We start from the raw sequence: 23,151 nt of genomic DNA on the forward strand, positions 1-23,151 counted from the left end.
CTATACCTTTGCATTTATTTATGTATTCTATTTGTTATCTACATTATTATAGTTTTTATTTATTTTTTATTATTATGATTTTTTCTTGCATCCGACCTAGATATGGGCCAAAAGGTCTCCTGTCGGCATACTCCGCCTTTGTAATCTCGCAACAATTATCGAACACGAGGCCCGAGTGCGCCTAAACGCGTGAGACCGGGACATAATCCTGCCACAGCGAGATTCCTCAAGAAGGGGGAAGTCTCGGGTAGCAGTACTTTCGGTAATTGCGGTGTGGTTAGCACGTCAATCAGAGATAGGGACTAGGGTAAAGGACAGGGCGTAATTGATGTGATGAGCAATCGAGTGTGAATGTTCTCCATTCAGAATCTATCATATCTCTGCGGATAAAAACGTAACTTCTCTTTGATCATATTACAGTAAAAGCCCTCGTATCCGGCCTTCTTGTATTCGGCACTTCAAATAACCAGCATATTTTTCACGAAAATCGAAAAATTGTGAAAAAGATAGACGTATACAAGAATTAAATAAATTTTAATTTCCCGCGTGTGTTTAAAATCCCTGGCATGGTTGTAGTTGCTCTCGCCGCCACCAGGGCTTCTCAGTCCCATTCACTTCTCCCGCCACGTGTTAGCCACCTCCGTGCACATGTTAGCCAACTCTATTTTATCATGCCCAAAGTTGAGAAAAGGAAAGTGTGGTGCTTTCACTTAGGCAGAAGGTGGATATATGCAGAAGATTGAAGAAAGGCTAAAATAGAAAAATACCAAAGGAAGAATACGGCATTGGGTTGTCTACCATTTACGATATCAAGGCCCAATCCAAAAAGCTAAGAGAGTTTGCGAAGTTGAGTGACACGCCTGAAGCTGGAGAAAATTGCCACACGCTACAACATAAACGTGTGGAAATGCTGGACAAAGTGTTGTACGAGTGGTTTTGTCTTAAAAAGTCTGAAGGTGTAGCTATATTAGGCCCAACGCTGCAGGAAAAAGCCAAAGATTTTGCTGAGAAGATGTCAATTGGAGAATCGTGCCAGTTCTCAGATGAATGACTTAAAAGATTCAAGAATCGCCATAGAATACGTCGTCTTGATGTGTTTGGGGAAGCAAAATCTGCTGATTCACCTTTTGCAGAGGAGTTTATAGACAGGTACGTTAATTAACCTGTGCCTACATGGTAAAGATTCGCATCTCATATCTCAATTTATTTCTCGCATACACGGATGCATAGTGCATATATATATATATATATATATATATATATTTTTTTTTTAACTTTTCTTTCCTCCTTTCTGTCATAGGTTTGCAAAATTGGTTGCCGAGGACAATCTGAAATCGGAACAGATCTACAACGCTGACGAAACCGGCCTGTTCTACCACTGTTTACCGACATCTACACTAGCCAGTGAAGCAGAGGAAACCACCAAAAGATTCAAACAAAGCAAGGATAGACTGACGGTGTTACTGTGTACGAACATGGCAGGGACCCATAAAGTCAAATTGTGTGTCGTTAGAAAATACCGTAAGCCACGTTGTTTTAAAAATCTAATATACTTGCCAGTGGATTATTGCCCACAAAATAACCCATGGATGGACTCAGAAACATTCATGAACTGGCTCAAGCATGTGTTTGTCCCATCAGTGAAAGAAAAAAAAAAAAAAAAAAAAAAAAGAAAAAGAAAGAAAAAAAAAAAGACTTCTAGAGGACAGCAAATTTATTCTCCTACTCGACAACAATAAAGCTGAGGAACTGAGCAATGGAAACATTTTTATTGTGTATTTACCGCCGAACGTAACAAGTGTGATCCAGCCCATGGATCAAGGAGTGATCCAAAACTTAAAAAAGAATTATCGGAAAAGTTCTATGCGCAAACTAGTTTATTTTGAGGACGGTGGCATTTCCGAATTCCAACGTGGGCTTAATGTTAAAGATGCTATTTTTATGGAATCGCTAGCTTGGGAGGATGAAAAACAACAAACTCTAATGCGATGTTAGAGAAAATCATATCCGCAAATAATGTTTGAAGATCAGGAAGGGAATAAGAAATTTGCGGGTTTTCTGTCGGCAACAAAGAATCGGTGGTGAAAGAATTGAAAGATGGGTTATCGCGCTAAACTTTGCATCAGTGACGAAGCAATACAAGTGTGTGTAGATATGGACAGTGACCGAGCAGCAACATTCTCACTTAGTGATGATGAAATTTTACAATCACTTCCCAATGAACACGCGAAAACGACAGAGGCAGATGGTGAAGAATACGACCCTGAGATGAAAGTGTCGTGGAAGGATGCAGCGAAGGGTCTAGCAGTGTTTGTGAAATTTGCAGAACAGTGCACAAACAAAGAGGAAAAAATTCTAAGCAGAGACATCATATATTTTATGAAAGTTGGTACAAAAAGTTTAGTGAAAGAAAACTCGAGTGTAGAGGCGAATGCACCCTCTCAGACACCAACACTGAACGCGGCCATTCACAACTCCATCGTAAAATTATCAGATGATGAATTAGATAGCTGGTAATGCTGTGATGATTATAACTGATGTATGTTGATTGGATTTACTCTATACTGATAGAATTTACAATATATAGATATGTGGATGTGTTTATTATCAAAGCGAATTAAGATCTATTAATAAGTAAAAGAACAATGAAAATAAATGTATTTTTTTTAATATCCCTTCCCGTATCCTGCATTTTCTTGTATCCGGTACATCTTCGGCCCCATTGGTGCCGGATACAAGGGCTTTTACTGTATATGGAAATTACACCTTTTAAGAAAATAATTCAACTATATGCAGTCTATTACACTAAAAACACAATAGTGTTTCTAAATAGAGTGAAGTTTGATCCATACCACCCAGGCACGGATCCAGGATTGTTATTGGGGGGGGGGGGGCGATAAGCGATAACCGATACTTGAAACAGGCCGAGAAACACCCCCAAGAATATAACAAATCTTAAATTCAAACTTGCCCAAGGTTATAGGTGCTGATGTACTTGGTGTATTGTGCAAAAATATTTGTTCCCTTTTTGTGCTTCCTGCAACAAACTACTATGGTTATACAAAAAAAACAACAGTTTATCCTCGAAGCACCCGTTCGTTATGCAAGAGTTGCACCAATACCCAAGGGACATCTCACCGAGTTCTTGGAACGTAGTTTGGCATTTGCGATGGTACCACTTTGAAAGCTACAATGGGATTTGAATATAACTGGTGCATTATCCCAGTCCATTCTGTGGTCTTCTTGGTTGGCATGATGGAACACGGCGAAGTTGACGTCAATATTCAATGGAGTTTTTGTATTCCTTTTTCATGTATATATAAAATATGTATTTCTATTCAACTATGTACTTTTTGCATTGAATATGTAATATACGAAAGCGCTCTGCTTCGTTAGTTTCTTTTTTCAAGTGGTCTACTTTGCATAATACCATGTATGCAATGTCATATTTCATAGCCTATAAATTTTGTATAGCGCATTTCAAATAAAATTTAATGATTTTTTTTTATTTAATTGTATGCAATATTTATGCAATCTTTGTATTATAAAGAAATAAACAACAATAGTTTTTAAAATAAAAAAAATCACTCTACATTTATTCAAGTTAGTATGCAAATATGCCCCACATGTTCGAACCTCACAAGAAATTCTAAAAGTATTATGTTTTTGGCCAACTCCATCAACCACGCTCAGCAGGGTTGCCAGGTTTTCTACCAGGAAAAATGCCAACTTCTGACAAAATGCTGCCAAAAACTGCCAAATTGTTTTTAAAACATGCCCCAAAAATGCCAACCATTACATTTTCTAAGATTTTTTTTTTTTTGCATTTTGGTTTTACATGTGTAGTTAAAAATAATGTGTATAACTACAATTACAACATGAAAACTATTTTTTACTGTTGACTAGCCAATATAAAACAATACCACATGATATACCAAGATCAAGTAGTTAAAAATAATGTGTATAACTACAATTACAATATAAAAATAATTTTTACTGTTGACTAGCCAATATAAAACAATGTCAAATGATATGACCAAGATCAATTTATATCACTCATGTACACCATCATTTAATTCTAGTGGTACTGTAATAAACCACCATCCTCTGAAATAAATCTACTTTCAAGACTGTGTGTGAAAAGGAAAGAAAGATATGAACTTCCAAAATAAAATATATTATACTCCGTATTATGTGAGAAAGAAAAAATATTAATAACTAAAATAAAATGTATTACTCCATACATTACGTTTAAGTTCCTAAGTAAACTTTTTAGTACCCTCTACAATAAATTAAACCAGTTTATTAAACAACCTCCTAGAGACTCTGACATACATGAATAAAAAATACATGTGACTTTTCTATTGTGTCTAAATATAATCAAAAGCATCATCAGATTTAGAAATGTTTGATGCACTACTCCGTTCTTACATATTTTCACTAAACAAGAGCTGAAACATCCTTTGGCTAGGCACAAAATCTTTGCAACATTTCCCACATGATATAACCAAGATAAATTTATATCATTCATATACATCATCATTTAATTCTTGATATAAGTAAAAGAATGATCTCTAATCACGAACAGGTATTTAAAAACGCCCCCCCAAAATGCCAAATTCCCAAAAATGCCACCCAACAAATTTTCCTGCCAAACACGGTAAAAACATTCCAAAAATACAAAATTTGGCATTAAAAACGCCAATCTGGCAACTCTGATGCTCAGTGATGATCTGCATTCGCAGAACATAGATGGCAGGCTAGCGGTAACCACGAATCGTAGCTGGGGTCGGTAATTTTGCAGAGGATAAAAACATTACTTCTCTTTGATCAAATTACATGAAAATCACACCTTTTAAAGAAAATAGTTCAAATAATGCAACCATATGCTTATTTGTTACGGTATATGTAGCTGTGGTCGGTCATACTGCAGAGGCTAAAACATAACTTCTCTTTGGTGAAATTACATGAAAATCACACATTTTAAAGAAAAAAGTTTAAATAATTCAACTATATGCAACCATACATATATAGAAATGTGCATTTGAGCAAAACCCGTCCTTGTTTGGGTTTTGTTGTATTGTTCGGCTTTTCTCTGTTTTCTCAGTTTTCTCGGCAATTAGTGAGACCGGAAGAGATATACACTCCAAACACATGTGCAGTATGCTAAAGTGTCTGACATTTCTTATTTTTCTCTAAACAGAGAAGAGGGTTTGACTCCATTTGTCCTAGAAAAAATGTAGATACCTTTGTAAACCTGCATCAAGTCTAAAGACTACATATTAAATCTTACAAATTTGAGAGACTTACTCATCAGATTAGGGCTGCAGGCTACACAAAGACATACCTCTTCTTTAAATTCATGACCTTTACTCTGTGTATACTGAAGCAGCAGTTCTCGTTCATGTTCAGAAAATTCAGTGGTTTCTTCTGGTTCATCATCACTAGCAAGAAAGAATGGCACAAGTGTAACATCAATATTAGCATCAATGTGTACACCCTCCTGAAAGAAAAAGAACAACATCATTAGATGTATTATTTTGATCTTGCCACTCCCTTTACAAGAGGGAGAGGATCTTCTTGTGCACATGCATGTACATAGTAGTTATTGTATCAAGTTTCCATGATTGGAAACTTGTAGCCAGCAAATTCTCAGGATTGCTGAGAAGAATTGATGGAGTTTTCTAGGCTGTATCAGTATGGATCTGTTTTTATGTTACCTGCTTGAAGGAAGAGAAAAGAAGTGATTGGTTGTCTGCTCTTATGAAAAAGTGAAGGAAAGATTGAGCCCAATCCAGAAATTAAATGCTAACCCTGCATCTCCAGATGAAGATGAAGATGCTGATGGAATATGAAAACTAATGACAGGAAGAAGATTCTGACAGCTATTTCACAGGAACTTCACTACCAAGCACCCATTGCTGGTACCTACAAATTGTTTAGGGACCAATGATAGGTGCCTGCATGTGGTGGTCCTACAAGATGGGCAGTAGAGCTTCCCATTTTCAAAACCCATCAACCCTCTCACCTCCATCTGGAGGTACAACCATAAGGGGCTGACACTCATTCTCCAGAGTGAACCCAAGAAGTTTTTCTATCAACTTTTTCCATGTTTTCACATATGGGCAGCTGACAACTGGTAACTTCTCCCCTCCTCTTGCTAGTTACAGCCATTGACATAGAAACTCCCACATTAATAAAACATGGACAATGGTCCAAATTTCTTCCCAGAGAGACTTGCTAGTTACATGAAAGCAATCGGTCTTCTGTAAGAGAGATAAAAGGCAACAGACTACCGTATTTTTCAGACTATAGCCCGCACCGTTATATGACCCGCACCCCCTTACACCTTAGTGAAAATCCACACAAGACCCGCACCGCTGTATGACCCGCAGTCATATGGCGTGCGCGGCAGTGTAGATCCGACAATGTATACTACCCATGCATGGGTGGCCACAGGCACAGCTCACGGCGGTTGTTGTTGCGGCCGGCCGTTGACGTGGTGATCAAAGTAATTTCAAAGCTGAGGCTTTTTCTAAATTTTCTGTTTCATCAATGCTTATGTGATTTATAAAAAAAAAAATATATATGTTTTCCGATATTAGCAGGTTTCTTGGTGATATCTTGCTTTTCAGGATTCATCACAATTTGGTTTCTGAAGCTGCCACTAGATGTAGTGGTAGCTTCGATGAAAGAGGGGTGATCTCGAAAGTGTGCAACTGATCTTACGATACCTTTGGGATGGGTTGAAGACGCGGCATTGCGATTCATGATCATGATACTAGTATTCCTCCAGTCCTATTTATTTCTGATTGTGATGAAGATGAAGAATAACCAACAAATTGCATTTCAATATATTTTATTGCACTTATATATATATATTACAAAGAACCTTAATAAATTTGTGTAAATAATGCCATAAAACCCTGTTTGATTGTTTACCGGTAATTAATCAATTGGTTTATAAATGCCATACAAACACTGGTAATTAATTTTTAAACCAAACAATTTCCAATGGTTAGTTTTCAATAGAATAGAACAATAATAGAGCACATTACTGAACTGTTATGAACAGAGTCAATGGAGCACATCGTTATTAGAAAAAAACAGTGATCACAGACGACAGTCAATGTTTATGAAGGCGTATCATCGCTCACGAAGCCATCGAATTCCTCATCCTCTGTATCGTCATGGAAGAGGTTGTGGTATAAATCGTGGTATAAATTCTGAAGCAGTGACCTCATCCGTTTCCATTTCGATTTCGGATTCGTCCGATTCCTTTTCCGAGTCGTAGCATGCATCGAACATTGCAGGATGGCACATTTCTGATTTATGGAAACCGTTCTGAATAGTTGATTCTTTAATTTTCTTCCATGCTTGAACGACCCACATGTAATGCACAAATTTAGCATTAAGGAATCAGGTACAGTTTGTAATTTGTAATTGCGAAAATGGCCGCCCGCTTGTTTTTGTTTGATCGCGACACACGATGTTGGTGTTGGTACCGGTCACTTGTATTGTGTTCAAGCTGTTTAGTTAAGCCTGTTTTATTTGTGATAATGCCTTTATTAATAACAAGAGCATGTAAAGTGGGTAAGACAAATCCTACCTTCTCTTTGTCGTTTGTCTCGATCGTACACGCTGTATTATGACTTTAATCAACTTTCATACGACAAATCCGGTCAGTCCTCCCCCCGCAAATCCCCGATCTGAGAGGGCACCCAGCTAAACTAATTGTTCTTTTTTTTTTTTTTTTTTTTTTTTTTTTGACTGCATAAGGGCAATTTCTAACCAGAATCCACAGATGACCCGCACCTTTATATCACCTGCACCCCCGAAATTTGGCCCCTTTCTGAGGCAAAAAGCCGCGGGTCATACACTGAAAAATACGGTAATTGATTCCCAAAGATCTATGCAAGGCCCCAAGGACAAGTACCAAATATTATGGGATTGTGGGTTTTCCATGTTGTGAAACCATGTCCTGTCTGGGGTATTGGCTGCTTGTTGCTGGCAAAGTAGCATGCAGTTGATACTTTAGGGTCTATATGGGGCACCCCTGTGGACCAGAGCCACACATCATTTTGGCTGTGATAGAGGAGGACTCTGCTCACAGAGAAATGATGAAACTTCTATTATACTGCTACTGTCCCTCCGTTATGCTGTTGGTGTCCTGTACCATTTCTCTGAATATTCATTTCTTTGTTTTGCCTACCCTAATGTGGGGGATAGAATACTGCCACCAAGTATTCCCACTTGGATCATAAGAGGCGAGAAAAATGGGATGGGGATTGGGACCAGGCATCCTTCTCCCTGTAGCCCCACAGGGGACATTCCTAAAAAAAAAGTAGAGGCATAAGAGGGTCTAGGATTTTTCCAACCAGCACCCTAAGGTTTGGGTCTTTTAATGTGCATAGAAGTGGTACAGATGAGAGTAAAAGGGAAGACATAGGTAGTATGTTTGTAAGAAGAAAGATGGATGTGTTGGCTTTGAGTGAAACTAAGTTGAGAGGGAGGGGCGAGTGTGAGTTTGGGAGTGTAGTTGGGAAGTTCTCAGGAGTGAAGAGAGGGCGAGGGAGAGAAGGGGTGGCTATACTAGTAAGTGAAGAGATAGGTAAACATGTAGTGGAGTGGAAGGAGGTTTCTTCAAGGTTAATGTGGATGAAGGTGAAACTGGGAAAGGATATGTAGGTTTTTGTAAGTGCATATGGGCCTGGTAGTGAAAAGAGTGTAGAAGAAAGGGAGGCTTTTTGGATAGACTTAAATGAGTGCATAGAGGGATTAGGGAGGAACGTCAATGTAGTAGTATTGGGAGACCTTAATACTAGGGTAGGAAATGAACCAATGGATGGAGTGGTTGGGAAATGTGGAGTTCCAGGAAAGAATTGTAGTGGAGAGTTGATGGTGGAGATGTGTCTAGAAAGAGATTTGATGATAGCAAATACAGTGTTTCAGAAGAAAGTCAAGTATAAGTACACATGGGAGAGGGTGGTGGATAGAAGGGAGGTAGATAGAGCATTAATGGACTATGTAGTGGTAGATAGGAATATAATAGGAAGAGTTAAGGTTGTACATGTGCTAAGGGGAGAGGGTAGGGGAATATCAGATCATTTTTTGGAAGATAAGTTGAGTGGAGGATAGATGGAGAAAGAGGAAAAGGACAAAAGGTAGGGAGGTGCTTAGAGTGAACTCTTTAAATGAAAAGGAAAAGGAGGAGTACAAGAAGAAGCTGAGAGAGGAGTGGGAGTGAAGGATATAGAGCTAGGAGTGGAGGAGGAATGGGGATGGTTCAAGGAGGGAGTCAAAAAGTGTGCAAAGATGGTGTGTGGAACAAGAAGGACAGGAGGAAAGAGAAGGAAGGGTAGTGAGTGATGGGATGAGGAAACAAAGAAGCTTGTAGAAGAGAAGAAGCGAGCTTTCACAGATTGGTTACAAAATAGGACAGGGGAGTCATATGAGAGGTACAAAGAAAAGAGAAGTAAAGCACAAGGTAAAGGAGGCAAAGAGGAGAGCAGATGTGAAATGGGGTAAGAGTATGACAGAAAATTTGAAAGGAATAAAAAGATATTTTGGAAAGAAATTAAGAGAGAAAGAGGAGGTGAATCAAGTAGAGAAGGAAAGGTAAAAGTTGCAGATGGAGAGATAATAATGGGAGAGAAAGCACTACGAGGAAGATGGGCAGAGTATTTTAGGGAGTTGCTAAATGTGAAGGAGGATAGGGAGGGAAAGATAGTTGCAATGGGAAGTGCTAAGAAAATAACCATAATGAGTGAGGAAAATGGAGGAGAAATAAGGATGAAGTGAAGGTAGTTGTTAAGATGATGAGAGCAGGTAAGGCACCTGGTCTGGATGGATGCCATGCAGAATGTCTAAAGAAAGGTGGTACAGTGATGGTGGACTGGCTGGTGAGGTTATTTAATATTTGTTGGAGAGAGGGTAGAGTGCAGGAGGACTGGAGGAGTGCCTGTATAGTTCCACTTTACAAGGGAAAAGAGGACAAGTGTGAGTGTAGTAGTTTCTGAGGGATTAGCTTGTTAAGTTTGATTGGGAAGGCTTATGGGAAGATCTTGATTGAGAGGATTAGGAGAGAAACAGAGGGTAATTGGTGAGGAACAATGTGGATTTAGGACAGGTAGAGGTTGCGTAGATCAGATTCTTGTGGTAAGACAGATATGTGAGAAAGCTATAGGGATAGGTAAGGATGTTTTTGAGCTTTTATGGATCTGGAAAAGGCTTATGACAGGGTGGACAGGAAGGCACTGTGGGAGGTTTTGCAGATATACGGGATAGGAGGAAATCTTCTAGGAGCTGTCAAGAGTTTTTATGATAGTAGAGCATGTGTCAGGATTAGAAATGGAGAAAGTGAGTGGTTCGAGGTAAAGGTGGGACTTCGTCAGGGGTGTGTTATGTCACCCTGGCTGTTCAACTTATACATGGATGGGGTGGTACGAGAGGTAAATGCAAGGGTGGTAGGTCAGGGATTGATGTTTAAAATACATACATACATATACCAAAGGCTTTTTCCCCCTTACAGGGAGGGTAGTCAAAAAGAAAAAGGCATAGAAATCACTCCCACCCATTTCATTTCCCATATATTCCACTCCCCTCCACCCTCCCTACTATCTTGGCACCTCCTGGATGACGGGTCATCCCTGCATCCTGTCCACTGCCCTGGGTCAGAAACAGTGTCGCAAGACACAGCACATCCACAGCAAGTCCGCTTCATAAATTTGGCGACCCCCCCTCTCCGTCCCTTCATACAGGAAAGGGTAAGACGGGGAGAAATCCCTTAGGGCTGTGTCAAATTTTTTCTCATACATACTTCCTCACCCACCATCCCTCACCCACTCCCCCTCATGCATCACAGCCTCATCTATACACAACCCTTCTCCATTCACCCCTATCTTCTGTCCTCTCCCGTCCTTCCTCTACAGACATTCCTCTCTTTTGTAAAGCCCCTTTCACCCCATCCATCCATATCATCCTAGGACGCCCCCTCATATTCACTCCTTCCACTTCTGCCTTCCACACTTCTTTTACTAATCTTTCTTCACTCATTCCTTCCATGTGTCCAAACCATCCTAATACTCTTTCATCAACCCCATCTCCCAGCTCCCTTTCCACCCCTGTTCTCCTCCTCATCTCCTCATTTCTCACTCTATCTAGTCTAGTAACCCCTATCATACTTCTCAGACATTTCATCTCAAACATATTCAAGCTCCTTCTCTCTTCCTCTCTCATGTTCCATGTTTCTGCCCCATACATTGCTGTTGGCACAATCACTCCTTCATATAACCTTAAAATAAATGGATAAAAGTGGGAGGTGAGCCAGCTGTTGTTTGCGGACGACACTGCGCTTGTAGCAGGATCAGATGAGGGATTGAGGAAGTTAGTGACAGAGTTTGAGAGTGTGTGAAAGAAGAAAATTGAAGATAAATGTGGGTAAAAGTAAGGGGATGAGATGTACAAGGGGTGAAAGTGGTAGCAGATTGGAAGTGAGCATTAAGGGAGAGTGACTGGAGGAAGTGGATAGTTTTACATACTTGGGTGCAAATGTGGCAGGAAAGGGAGGAGTGGAGGTGGAGGTAAAATGTACAGGGTCTAACAGATAAATCCGTACAAACTTTGAAGAGGTTTTAAGCACTTAAAAAGTAACATATGGCAATTCTGATTGTTTCCAGATACTTCCATTTGTCTAATAATTTAGCCAGTTGTATACTAGCACCGGTGCAATAAACATTAAGCAATGGAACAAGCCAAACGTTCAGCCATATGCGAACTTCGTCGCGCGGGTCACACTCCTAGCGCCATAATAAGGATGCTAAAATACTCCAGACAAACTGTTTACGATGTTTGTAAACGTTTTGATGAGACTGGCGAAGACCAACGAGCTGCTCACAAGCCCAGAAGGGGCAGAATTCTAACACCTCGCTTTTTAGCTGGTCTCAAGAGAAGTGTCAATGCAAATCCAGCCTTACCATTATCGACATTGGCAAAGAAGAGAGGTGTCAGCACAATGACAATTCACAGAGCATTAAAGAAATTGGGATTAACCTCATTCTCACAAGGAAAAAGACATCTTTTGACACGAAAAATGAAAGAAATCCGCTTGACCAGGTGCCAAAAGCTGTTGAACTGGATGAAGTCGAATGGCTCAGTCATCAAGTTTTTTTCCGACGAGAAGATTTTCACGGTTGATGCGACTTTCAATAAGCGGAATGATCGCTGGATAGCCTCCTCATCCTCAGAGGTTCAACACAAGACAACGACGAAGAAACCAGCAAGTGTCATGGTGCTCTGTGTGGTGTCAACTGAGGGGGACGTCTTCACTCACTTCTTCAACAACAAGGAGAAAGTCAATGTCGTTGTCTATTGCAAAGTTCTAGAAGAGAAAATAATACCCTGGATGAAAGATAAGGCTAGTGGCAACCAGTTTGTCTTCCAACAAGACTCGGCTCCAGCCCACACAGCGAAGAGGACCACCAACCTTCTCGAAGGGTCAAATGTGCAGTTCTGGAACAAAGAGTTGTGGCCCTCAAATTCGCCAGACCTAAACCCTTTAGATTATTATTTTTGGGCGCGAATTGAGGCCAAGGCATGTGACAAGCCACACAGAAGTATAACAACCCTGAAGACAGACATCAAGAAGGCTGTGGGTTCATTATCAAAGTCTGAGATCATCAACGCTGTATCCAAGTTTCGTAAACGCGTTGAAAGCGTCATAACAGCTGAAGGTGGTTACATTGAATGAAATCATTGTTCTTATTGCCTTTTCTAAATATACTGAAAATTTCATAACTCTCTGTTTATTATAACCCAAGATATTAATCTTAAAACATGTGATAAGAAGTTGTACGGATTTATCTGTTAGACCCTGTAGATTGAGAGAAGTGAGTAAATACCTTGGTGGATTAAAAAGTGTAATAAGAAATAGACATTTGGGAATGGATGCTAAGAGGAGGCTGTATGAAGGAGTGATTGTGCCAACAGCACTGTATGGGGCAGAAACATGGAACTTAAGAGAGGAAGAGAGGAGGAGTTTGAATGTGTTGAGATGAGGTGTCTGAGAAGTATGATAGGGGTTACTAGGCTGGATAGAGTGAGAAATGAGGAGGTGAGGTAAGGGAGTTGGGAGATAGGGTGGATGAAAGAGTATTAGGATGGTTTGGACACATGGAAAGAATGAGTGAAGAAAGACTAGTAAAAGAGGTATGGAAGGCAGATGTGGAGGGAGTGAATATGAGGGGGCGACCTAGGATGAGATGGATGGATGGGGTGAAAGGGGCTTTGGGGAAGAGGGGAATGTCTGTTGAGGAAGGACGGGAGAGGACAGAAGACAGGGGTGAATGGAAAATGGTTGTATATGGATGATGTTGTGATGCATGACGTGGAATGGGTGGGGGGGTGAGGAAGTATGTGTGAAAAATTTGATGCAGCCTGAAGGGATTTCTACCTGTCTTCTTTTCTGCATGGGAGGACAGAGAGGGAGGGTTGCCAATTTAATGAAGCTGCCTTGCTGTGGATGTGCTGTGTCTTGCGACACTGCTTCTGACCCAGGGCAGTGGACAAGATGCAGGGATGACCTGTCATCCAGGAGGTGCCAAGATAATAGGGAGGGTAGAGGGTGGAGGGGAGCAGAGGGTATTAGGGATGGAATGGGTGGCAATGGTTTTTTATGCCTTTCCTTTTTGGCTTTCTCCCTTATAAGGGGGAAAAAGCCTTTGGTATATGTATGTACAGTACTGCCTCTCATTAATGGATGTTAATTAGCTGTGTTTGCAGTGTTTTCGGTGTTTGTGGTGCTGTTGTTTAGTGCATGCAATCACTATGCCACCCAGAAGCCACTCCATATCAACGGATTATTCACATCAACAGACACCGTTACCCCCCTTTTAGTCCGTTAATGAGAGGTAGTACTGTATGTATGTATGAAACCTGAGGCAACATTTTTTATTATTATTACAAATTGAGAGGAAGGGAAGGTGAATCAAGTAGAGAAGAATAGGTAAAAGGCACAGATGGAGAGATGCTAATGGAAGAGGGGAAGATGAGCAGAGTATTTTAGAGAGCAGTTGAATGTGGCAGAGGGTAGGGAGTGATTAGTGATAACAGTGGGAGGTGTTAACCTCTTCAGTACGGGCCAAAATCTCGCAAGCAGCATTAGCTGCCAGACGTACGATGTGTCGTAATAATACTCGCATCATAAAATATAGTCACCACTTATATCGATCGTTCTCTCTTTCACCCGTGAATTTTTATAACCATAGAAAATGTGATGAAGACAGCTTAGAGAGTATGTCATTACGCAGGGGGAACTACAATAAATATAATCAAGACGCCGATATGGCAGCCTCGTGTATCCACTTGCTCCTCATGCCGCCTACATATGCGGCACCGTACGGTAGGGGTTAAGAAAATGAGTGATGAGAGAGGAAAATGGAAGAGAAATAAGAAAAGATGAGGTACAAGTAATTTTAAAAATTATGAAACCAGGTAAGGCACCTATGTTGGATGGGTGTCATGCAGTGTCTGAAGAAGGGAGGTACAGTAATAGTGGACTGGCTAGTGAGACTGTTGCTGTTGTAGTCATTCCCTAGACCATCAGGCCGAACAGTCCCTTCTTCCTGAGGAACCCCACAGTTGGAATGGAATTTTCCCACAAATCCTTTATAGAGTGTATATTGTGTTGTTGGCATGTGTGACTGTGTAAAATGCAGTCTTCCATAATGTGTTAGTATGGAGTGTTATCCGAGATATAGTCATCTAGCCTCTTCTGGTAGTTTGGAAGGGTTGGATGGTGGCCACATCACAGTCTGGCCAGGTGGACTCTGGCCAGGTGGACTCTGTCCTTCTGGGGGAGAGTGGATTCAGAGGGATGGATTTCACAGCATGCAGCAATGTATTGTCTTTCAGTATGATGGTGGAGCAGTGAGTGATATGATTATGGATTGCTCCTGGAGGCTGGTGTCTGGTGGTTGTGTAGGAAGAGAAGAGAGTATCTGTGTGCAATATAAGTATTTGGGTATTGTTTTGATGTTTCTTGGTGAATGTGGGTGTTCTGAGGATTGGAAGAGTGCTTATATAGTTCTGATTTACAAGTTTTAGAAGGATTAGTTTGTTGAATGTAGTTGAGAAAGCTTACAGGAAGGTTTTAATTGAGAGGATTAGGAGAAGAATGGAGGGAATAACTGGTGAGGAGCAGTGTGGGTTTAGAAAAGGTAGGGATTATATACATATACCAAAGGCTTTTTTCCCCCTTATAAGGGAGGTAGCCAAAAAAAAACAAAGGCATAAAAACCACTACCACCCATTCCATCCCTATCACACTCCACTCCCCTCCACCCTCTTCCCTTTCTCTTATCTTGACACCTCCTGGATGACGGATCATCCCTGCATCTTGCCCACTGCCCTGGAGGAAAAGTGTTGGATAGAGTTGTCATGTTCCATGATGTGTCACTGACACAAAGGGATGCAGGTATGGCGCCATAAGCCACATTCTAGCTTGAGTCATAATGCTTGCCATTCTAAGTAAATTGATTATAATATTAGATCCAACAAAGTAGTAGGTGTTACCTTAAATTAGATAATAAGATACAAACTGAATTGGTCTTTTTCTCATGTGATGAATGACCAGTTACAGGAGTTTTTGCTGTGCAGATGGCAGAGGAATACACAACTTAGGCACCCTATTTGAGGTCATAGGTTGCCATAAATAACAATTCGAAAAAGTAGCGTCCTCAGAAAATTTTAAATGTATTCCTTCTTGTGTTAGATAGCTAGAGATTGGTAATTTGTAAGCCTTCTTCACACAAAAATAAAGGAGTGAATAAATTGTGTGAAGCCAGGCAAATGGAGATAGGTTAGGTTTATATTCATAACGAAGTCGCACTTGTCACTGGCACTGTGCTGTATGGTCATAGTATAAATTAAGAGACATGGGCATTGGCCCCTCTGACTTCCACACTCACACTCTGTTCATACCCAACTTCATTGTAAGTCGATAATCTTACATACATATACCAAGGCTTTTTCCCCCTTTCAAGGGAGGTAGCCAAAAAGGAAAAGGCATAAAATCATTCCCACCCATTCCATCCCCGAAAACACTCCACACACCCCCACCCTCCCTCCCATCTTAGCACCTCCTAGATGACGGGTCATCCCTGCACCCTGTCCACTGCCCTGGGTCAGAAGCAGTGTCGCAAAACACAGCACTTCCACAGCAAGGCCGCTTCATTAAATTGGTGACCCCCCATGCATAAATGGAGAAGACAGGGACAAATCCTTTCGGGCTGCATCAAATTTTGCTCACACATACTACCTTACCCCCCATCCCCCCGCCCATTCCACCTCATGCATCATGACATCATCCATATACAACCATTCTCCATTCACCCCTGTCTTCTGTCCTCTCCCATCCTTCCTCCACAGACATTCCCCTCTTCCCCAAAGCCCCCTTCACCCCATCCATCCACCTCATCCTAGGACGTCCCTTCATGTTCACTCCCTCCACATCTGCCTTCCATACCTCTTTTACTAGTCTTTCTTCACTCATTCTTTCCATGTGCCCAAACCATCCTAATACTCTTTCATCCCCTATCTCCCAACTCCCTTTCCACCCCTGTTCTCCTCCTCATCTCCTCATTTCTCACTCTATCTAACCTAGTAACCCCTATCATACTTCTCAGACACCTCATCTCAAACACATTCAAACTCCTTCTCTTCCTCTCTTATGTTCCATGTTTCTGCCCCATACAGTGCTGTTGGCACAATCACTCCTTCATACAGTCTCCTCTTAGCATCCATTCCCAAATGTCTATTCCTCATTACACTTTTTAATCCACCAAGGCATTTACTCGCTTCTCTCAATCTACATTCTACCTCCACCTTTTCCTGCCACATTTGCACCCAAGTATCTAAAACTAACCACTTCCTCCAGTTGCTCTCCCTTAACCCCTTCAATATGGGCCAAAATCTCGCGGGCAGCATTAGCTACCAGACGTGCAATGTTGCGTCATAATAATCACATTATAGAAAATAAAGTTACCGCTGTATTGCTCGTTCTCTTTCACCCGTGAATTTTGATAACCATAGAAAATATGATGAAGCCAGTTTAGAGTATGGGGTTCACGCAGGTACAACTACAATATATATAATCAAGACGCCGACATTGGCATCCTTGTGTACCCACTTGTTCCTCATAACGCCTACGTAGGCGTCATCGTATTGAAGGAGTTAATACTCACTTCCAGTCTACTGCCACTTTCACCCCTTGTACATCTCATCACCTTACTTTTGCCCACATTTATCTTCAGATTTCTTCTATCGCACACTCTCCCAAACTCTGTCACCAACTTCCTCAGTCCCTCCTCCGATCCTGCCACAAGCGCAGTGTCGTCCGCAAACAACAGCTGGCTCACCTCCCACTTTTCTCCATTTTCTTTAACCATTTCCAATCCCTGACCCACTACCCTTGCATTTACCTCTCGCACTACCCCATCCATGTATAAGTTGAACAGCCAGGGTGACATAACACATCCTTGACGAAGTCTCACCTTTACATCGAACCACTCACTCTCCATTTCTAATCCTGACACAAGCTCTACTACTCTCATAAAAACTCTTGACAGCTCCTAGAAGCTTTCCTCCTATCCCGTATATCCGCATAACCTCCCACAGTGCCTTTCTGTCTACCCTGTCGTAAGCCTTTTCCACATCCATAAAAGCCCAAAAAACTTCCTTCCCCTTTCCTATAGCTTTCTCACATATCTGTCTTACCACAAAAATCTGATCTACACAACCTCTACCTGTCCTAAATCCATACTGTTCCTCACCAATTACTCCTTCTGTTCCTCTCCTAATTCTCTCAATCAAGATCCTCCCATAAGCCTTCCCAACTACACTTAACAAGCTAATCCCTCTGAAACTACTACATTCACACTTGTCTCCTTTTCCCTTGTAAAATGGAACTATACAGGCACTCCTCCAGTCCTCCGGCACTCTATCCTCTCTCCAGCAAACATCAAATAACCTCACCAACCAGTCCACCATCACTGTACCTCCTTTTTTTTTAGACATTCTGCATGGCATCCACTCCAGACCAGGTGCCTTACCTGCTTTCATCATCTTAACAACTGCCTTCACTTCATCCTTCCTTATTTCTCCTCCATTTTCCTCACTCATCACTCTCATTTTCTTAGCATTTCCCACTGCAGCTATCTTTCCCTCCCTATCCTCCTTCACATTTAGCAACTCCCTAAAATATTCTGCCCATCTTCCCCTTACTGCCTTCTCTTCCATTATCATCTCTCCATCTGCACCTTTTATCTTTTCCTCTCTACTTGATTCACCTCCTCTTCCTCTCTTAATTTCTTTCCAAAACATCTTTTTATTACTTTCAAAATTTTCTGTCATACTCTTACCCCATTTCACATCTGCTCACCTCTTTGCCTCCTTTACCTTTTGCTTTACCTCTTTTCTTTTGTTTGTACCTCTCATATGACTCCCTCATCCTATTTTGTAACCAATCTGTGAATGCTCGCTTCTTCTCTTCTACAACCTTCTTTATTTCCTCATCCCACCATTCATTACCCTTCCTTATTTCCTCCTGTCCTTCTTGTTCCACACATCATCTTTGCACACTTTGTGACTCCCTCCTTGAACCATCCCCATTCCTCCTCCACACCTAACTCTACTCTATCCTTCACTCCCTCCCACTCCTCCTTCAGCTTCTTGTACTCCTTCTCCTTTTCCTCTTCATTTAAAGAGTTCACTCTAAGCACCTCCCTGCCTTTTGTTCCTTTCCTATTTCACCATCTATCCTCCACTCTCAACTTACCTTCCACCAAAAAATGATCTGATATTCCCCCACCCTCTCCCCTTAGCACATGTACATCCTTAACTCTTCCTATCATAATCCTATTTACCACTACATAATCCATTAAAGCTCTATCTACCACCCTTCCATCCACCACCCTCTCCCATGTGTACTTATGCTTGACTTTCTTCTGAAACACTGTATTTGCTATCATCAACTCTTTCTAGACACATTTCCACCATTAACTCTCCACTACAATTCTTTCCTGGAACTCCACATTTCCCAACCACTCCATCGATTGGACCATTTCCTACCCTAGCATTAAGGTCTCCCAGTACTACTACATTGACATTTCTCCCTAAATCCTCTATGCACTCATTTAAATCTATCCAAAAAGCCTCCCTTTCTTCTACACTCTTCTCACTGTCAGGCCCTTATGCAGTTACAAAAACCCACATCTCCTTTCCCAGTTTCACCTTCATCCACATTATCCTTGAGGAAACCTCATTCCACTCCACTACACGTTTACCTATCTCTTCACTTACTAGTATAGCCACCCCTTCCCTCCCTCACCCTCTCTTCACTCCTGATAACCTCCCACTTACTCCCAAACTTACACTCGCCCTTCCCTTACAACTTAGTTTCACTCAAAGCCAACACATCCATCTTTCTTCTCACAAACATAATACCTATCTCTTCCCTTTTACTCTCATCTGTACCACATCCACGCACATTAAAAGACCTAAACCTTAGGGTGCTGGTCGGAAAACTCCTAAACCCTCTTCTGCCTTTAATTTTTTTAGGAATGTCACCTGTGGGGCTACAAGGAGAAGGATGCCTAGTCCCAATCCCCGTCCCTTTCTTCTTGCCTCTTACGATCCAAGTGAAAATACTTGGTGGCAGTATTCTTTTCCCCCACCACAGGGAAGGTAGGCAAAAAAGTTAATATTTGGAGAAATTGTACAGGAAAGTAACAAGGGGTTGGGGGACAGCATAACGGAGGGACAGTCATAGTAGAAAAAAGTCATCATTTCTCTATGAACAGAGTTTTCCTCTATCACAGGCAAAATGATGTGTGGCTCTGGTCTGTAGGGGTGCCACATATAGACCCTAAAGCAGTGGTTCCCAACCTTTTTTTTTTCAGTTTTACAATTATACGTACTAAGTTAACCTTAACCCTAATGCCGGGTACCATGATGTTTTCTTGATTTTATTTTATTCTATTTTATTTTATTTTCAATTTTTTTGTCAGCCCTCCATTACCCCCGAAATTTGTTATCTCCCCCCCCAGGGGGTAATTTACCCACAGGTTGGGAACCACTGCCCTAAAGTATCAACTGCATGCTACTTTGCCACAATAACATGCAGCCAATACCCTAGATAATCTTACTTATATATAATGTAAATTAAATAAGTTTTGCACATAACCACTTTTATTGTTCAAGTGAAGATAGGAAAACCTATAGAGGCAAAATATCACCCTGGCCATTGGATTGAAGGAACTGTTTGAATCACAGCCAAGATTTGATACAGCTCAAATACAAAGGCTAGTCCATGACAGAGTGAGAAATAAAGAAGTGAGGAGGAGAGTGGGGGGGGTTTGTTTTGATTAATCTACAGGGGGTCACCGCAATTCGACTGTTCACAATTTGAATTATCGCAAATTCGACAGTAGCTATTTAATACCCAACCCTCAAGGTTTGACAGCCAGACTCGACAATTCGACATTCAAATCTCGTGCGCCACCCACCCGGTCGAATTTGCCGCCACTCTGTCTCACTCTCGCCCCAGCCGTCGTTGAGGCAAGCCACGCTCCGCTGTTCTACCTCAACCATGCTGTGCAAATCCACCTCCGGTCCCACCCCTAAGAAACACACTTTCCTGCCTTTCAAAGATAAGCTTGAGCTTATAAGAAAATGTGAGGCAGGTATGGCTCATTCTGCCGTTGCAGTGGAAATGGGTGTCCTGAGATCAACAGTATCAATGATTTGGAAGAACAGGGACAAGTACCACCAGGCCGCTGCATCAACATCTTCCACGACTTCCCTTGTTCTCCGTGGCTCAAGGGACTCCCGTCTCGACACGATGGAGGATATGTTGATCAAGTGGATAGAGGATAGGACACAACACAAGATGCCGATCAGCATGGGGCTCATGCAGGAGCATGCCTTGTCACTGTGGGAGGACTTGCAGGCCACAACATCCACCACCAAAAATTTACTGTACAGCAGCTTGATGTGTTTAACAAACAAAATTAGATATAAATGAAGCCTTTAATATTACTGATTTAGTCTAAGTTGTTAGTGTTTTTTAGAGGTCATGGTGATATTTTGGGGTGGTCCGGGCTGGAGGTCGGTCCCTATCCCCCCTAATTACAATGTATTCCTATGGGAAAAACTGCATCATGATTCGACAAAATCCAGGTTCGACCGATGATAGACCGCCCCATCCCAGTCGAATTGCGGTGACCCCCTGTATTACACTCAGTGAGCGAGTCTTGGTACATCAAGAAGTAGTTTTGTACATGATACTCATGACTTGCAGGACACGCTGTTTGATAGGTGGAATACCATAGACAAGTACAAGTTTCTAGGGGCAGGGGTCTGGCAATTGTGTTTGAAGGAAATATCAGAAATGATGTTATGTACATATTATGCAATTAATGACAGCATATAAGAGATAAGGTATAATTAATCAATAATAATTACCTTAACATATAAGAAATGACTCTACAAAAAACACCATGCAGTTATATACAACAGTACAGCAAAATAAAAGGTGATTACAAAAACATATTGTACCGTTAATACAGTAATAACATATCAAATACAAGTTACAGATGGCAAGACTCAAATCTAGCTGTCTGTCAGAAATATCATGTCATAGTCAATTACAATCAGCACTCACCAAATTGCAGGTGACATAGGAGAAGTGTGTCTAAATGGTCATCAGCAAGCAAATATTTGCATACATCTACAACAGATACTCTATGGGGGATTAAGTCAGCTACTGTGTGGCAAATAAAGACAGTAATGCTGAAGGTTACACTGTGAAAATCACAGTTTACAAGATGAACATTAAGGTATTCCCCTTGTCTCATTCACCTGCTACACTGGTCAAGTGGGGAACTAATTTGTTACAGACAACAATATGTGCACTAGGCTGTGGGTCTAGGGTAAGGGGGGCTAGGCAGGGAGAGTAGCCTGGGGGGGGGGCTGGGCTTAGGGTGGGGCTAGGTTTGGGGTGGAGAACAGGGGAGGAAATGATGGAAGATAGGGCTGATGAAAGAGTATTGGGATGGTTTGGACACATGGAAAGAATGAGTAAAGAAAGATTAGTAAAAGAGGTGTGGAAGGCAAAGGTAGATGGAGTGAACTTGAGGCTATTGAGGATGATGTGGATGGATGGGGTGAAAGAGGGCTTGAGAAAGAGGGGAATGTCTATTGAGCAAGGAAGAGAGAAGGCAGAAGATAAGGGTGAGTATAGAATGGCTGTATATAGATGATGCTGTCATGCAGGGAAGGGAGGGAGTAGGGAGTGGTTATGTGTGAATGATATTTTGATGCAGCCCAAAGGTATTGCTCCCTGTCTTCTCTTTTTATGCATGAGGAGACAGGGAGAGGTATGTATTTACCTAGTTGTATTTTATGGGAAGGGGAGCTATGCTTGTGGTGTCCCGTCTTCATCTCATTTTATCTAAACTGTTTTTAAATTCATGCATTGCTTTTACACACACCACTTTCTCATCTAACTTGTTCCGACTGTCTATTACTCTGTGGGGAAAGCTGTTCTTTTTCGGATCTCTTCTATAACTGTCTTTCTTGATTTTCTTTCCGTGTCTTCTTGTATTTCTATCATACCATTTTATTAGATCCTCTCTATCAATAGTTTCTATGCCTTTCATGATTCTAGTTATCAAATCTCCTCTCTCTCTTCTTTGCTCTAATGTCTGTAGCTCAAGTTTTGCTAGTCTCTCTTCATATGATAATTTTGAGAGTGTTGGTGCCAATTTTGTAATTGCTTTGTATTCTTTCAAGTTTTGTTATACATTTTTTTTGTACTTGGTGACCACATCGTTGCTGCATATTCCAATCTTGGTCTTATCAAAGTGATTAGTATTTTCTTCACCATTTCTTCATCCAGGTATGTAAATGCCACTTTGATTGTTCTTATTAAATTATAAGTTTCTCCAAAAATCTTATTTATATGTTTCTCAGGTGACATATTATTCATAATAATGACTCCCAGGTCCTTCTCATTTTCTACTTTTTTTATTCCTTCATCTCTCAATTTATATGATCCTACTATTCTTTTTTTTTTTGCTACTTCGAAATTCCATT

At 41.1% G+C, this 23,151-nt stretch overlaps 1 protein-coding gene across 1 annotated transcript in view; it reads right to left on the reverse strand.

Annotated features, from left to right (window-relative positions):
* Positions 1–23,151, reverse strand: part of trus (programmed cell death 2 like trus) — a 211,577-nt gene that overhangs the window by 74,544 nt on the left and 113,882 nt on the right. The window contains exon 5 of the mRNA XM_076187386.1: positions 5,348–5,503. Coding sequence (XP_076043501.1) covers positions 5,348–5,503 — 156 coding nt within the window. The remainder of the gene's footprint in view (positions 1–5,347; positions 5,504–23,151) is intronic.

This window comes from Oratosquilla oratoria, chromosome 6 (assembly GCF_046742065.1).
Source record: "Oratosquilla oratoria isolate Oo_2021 chromosome 6, ASM4674206v1, whole genome shotgun sequence".
NCBI classification, from domain to species: domain Eukaryota; kingdom Metazoa; phylum Arthropoda; class Malacostraca; order Stomatopoda; family Squillidae; genus Oratosquilla; species Oratosquilla oratoria.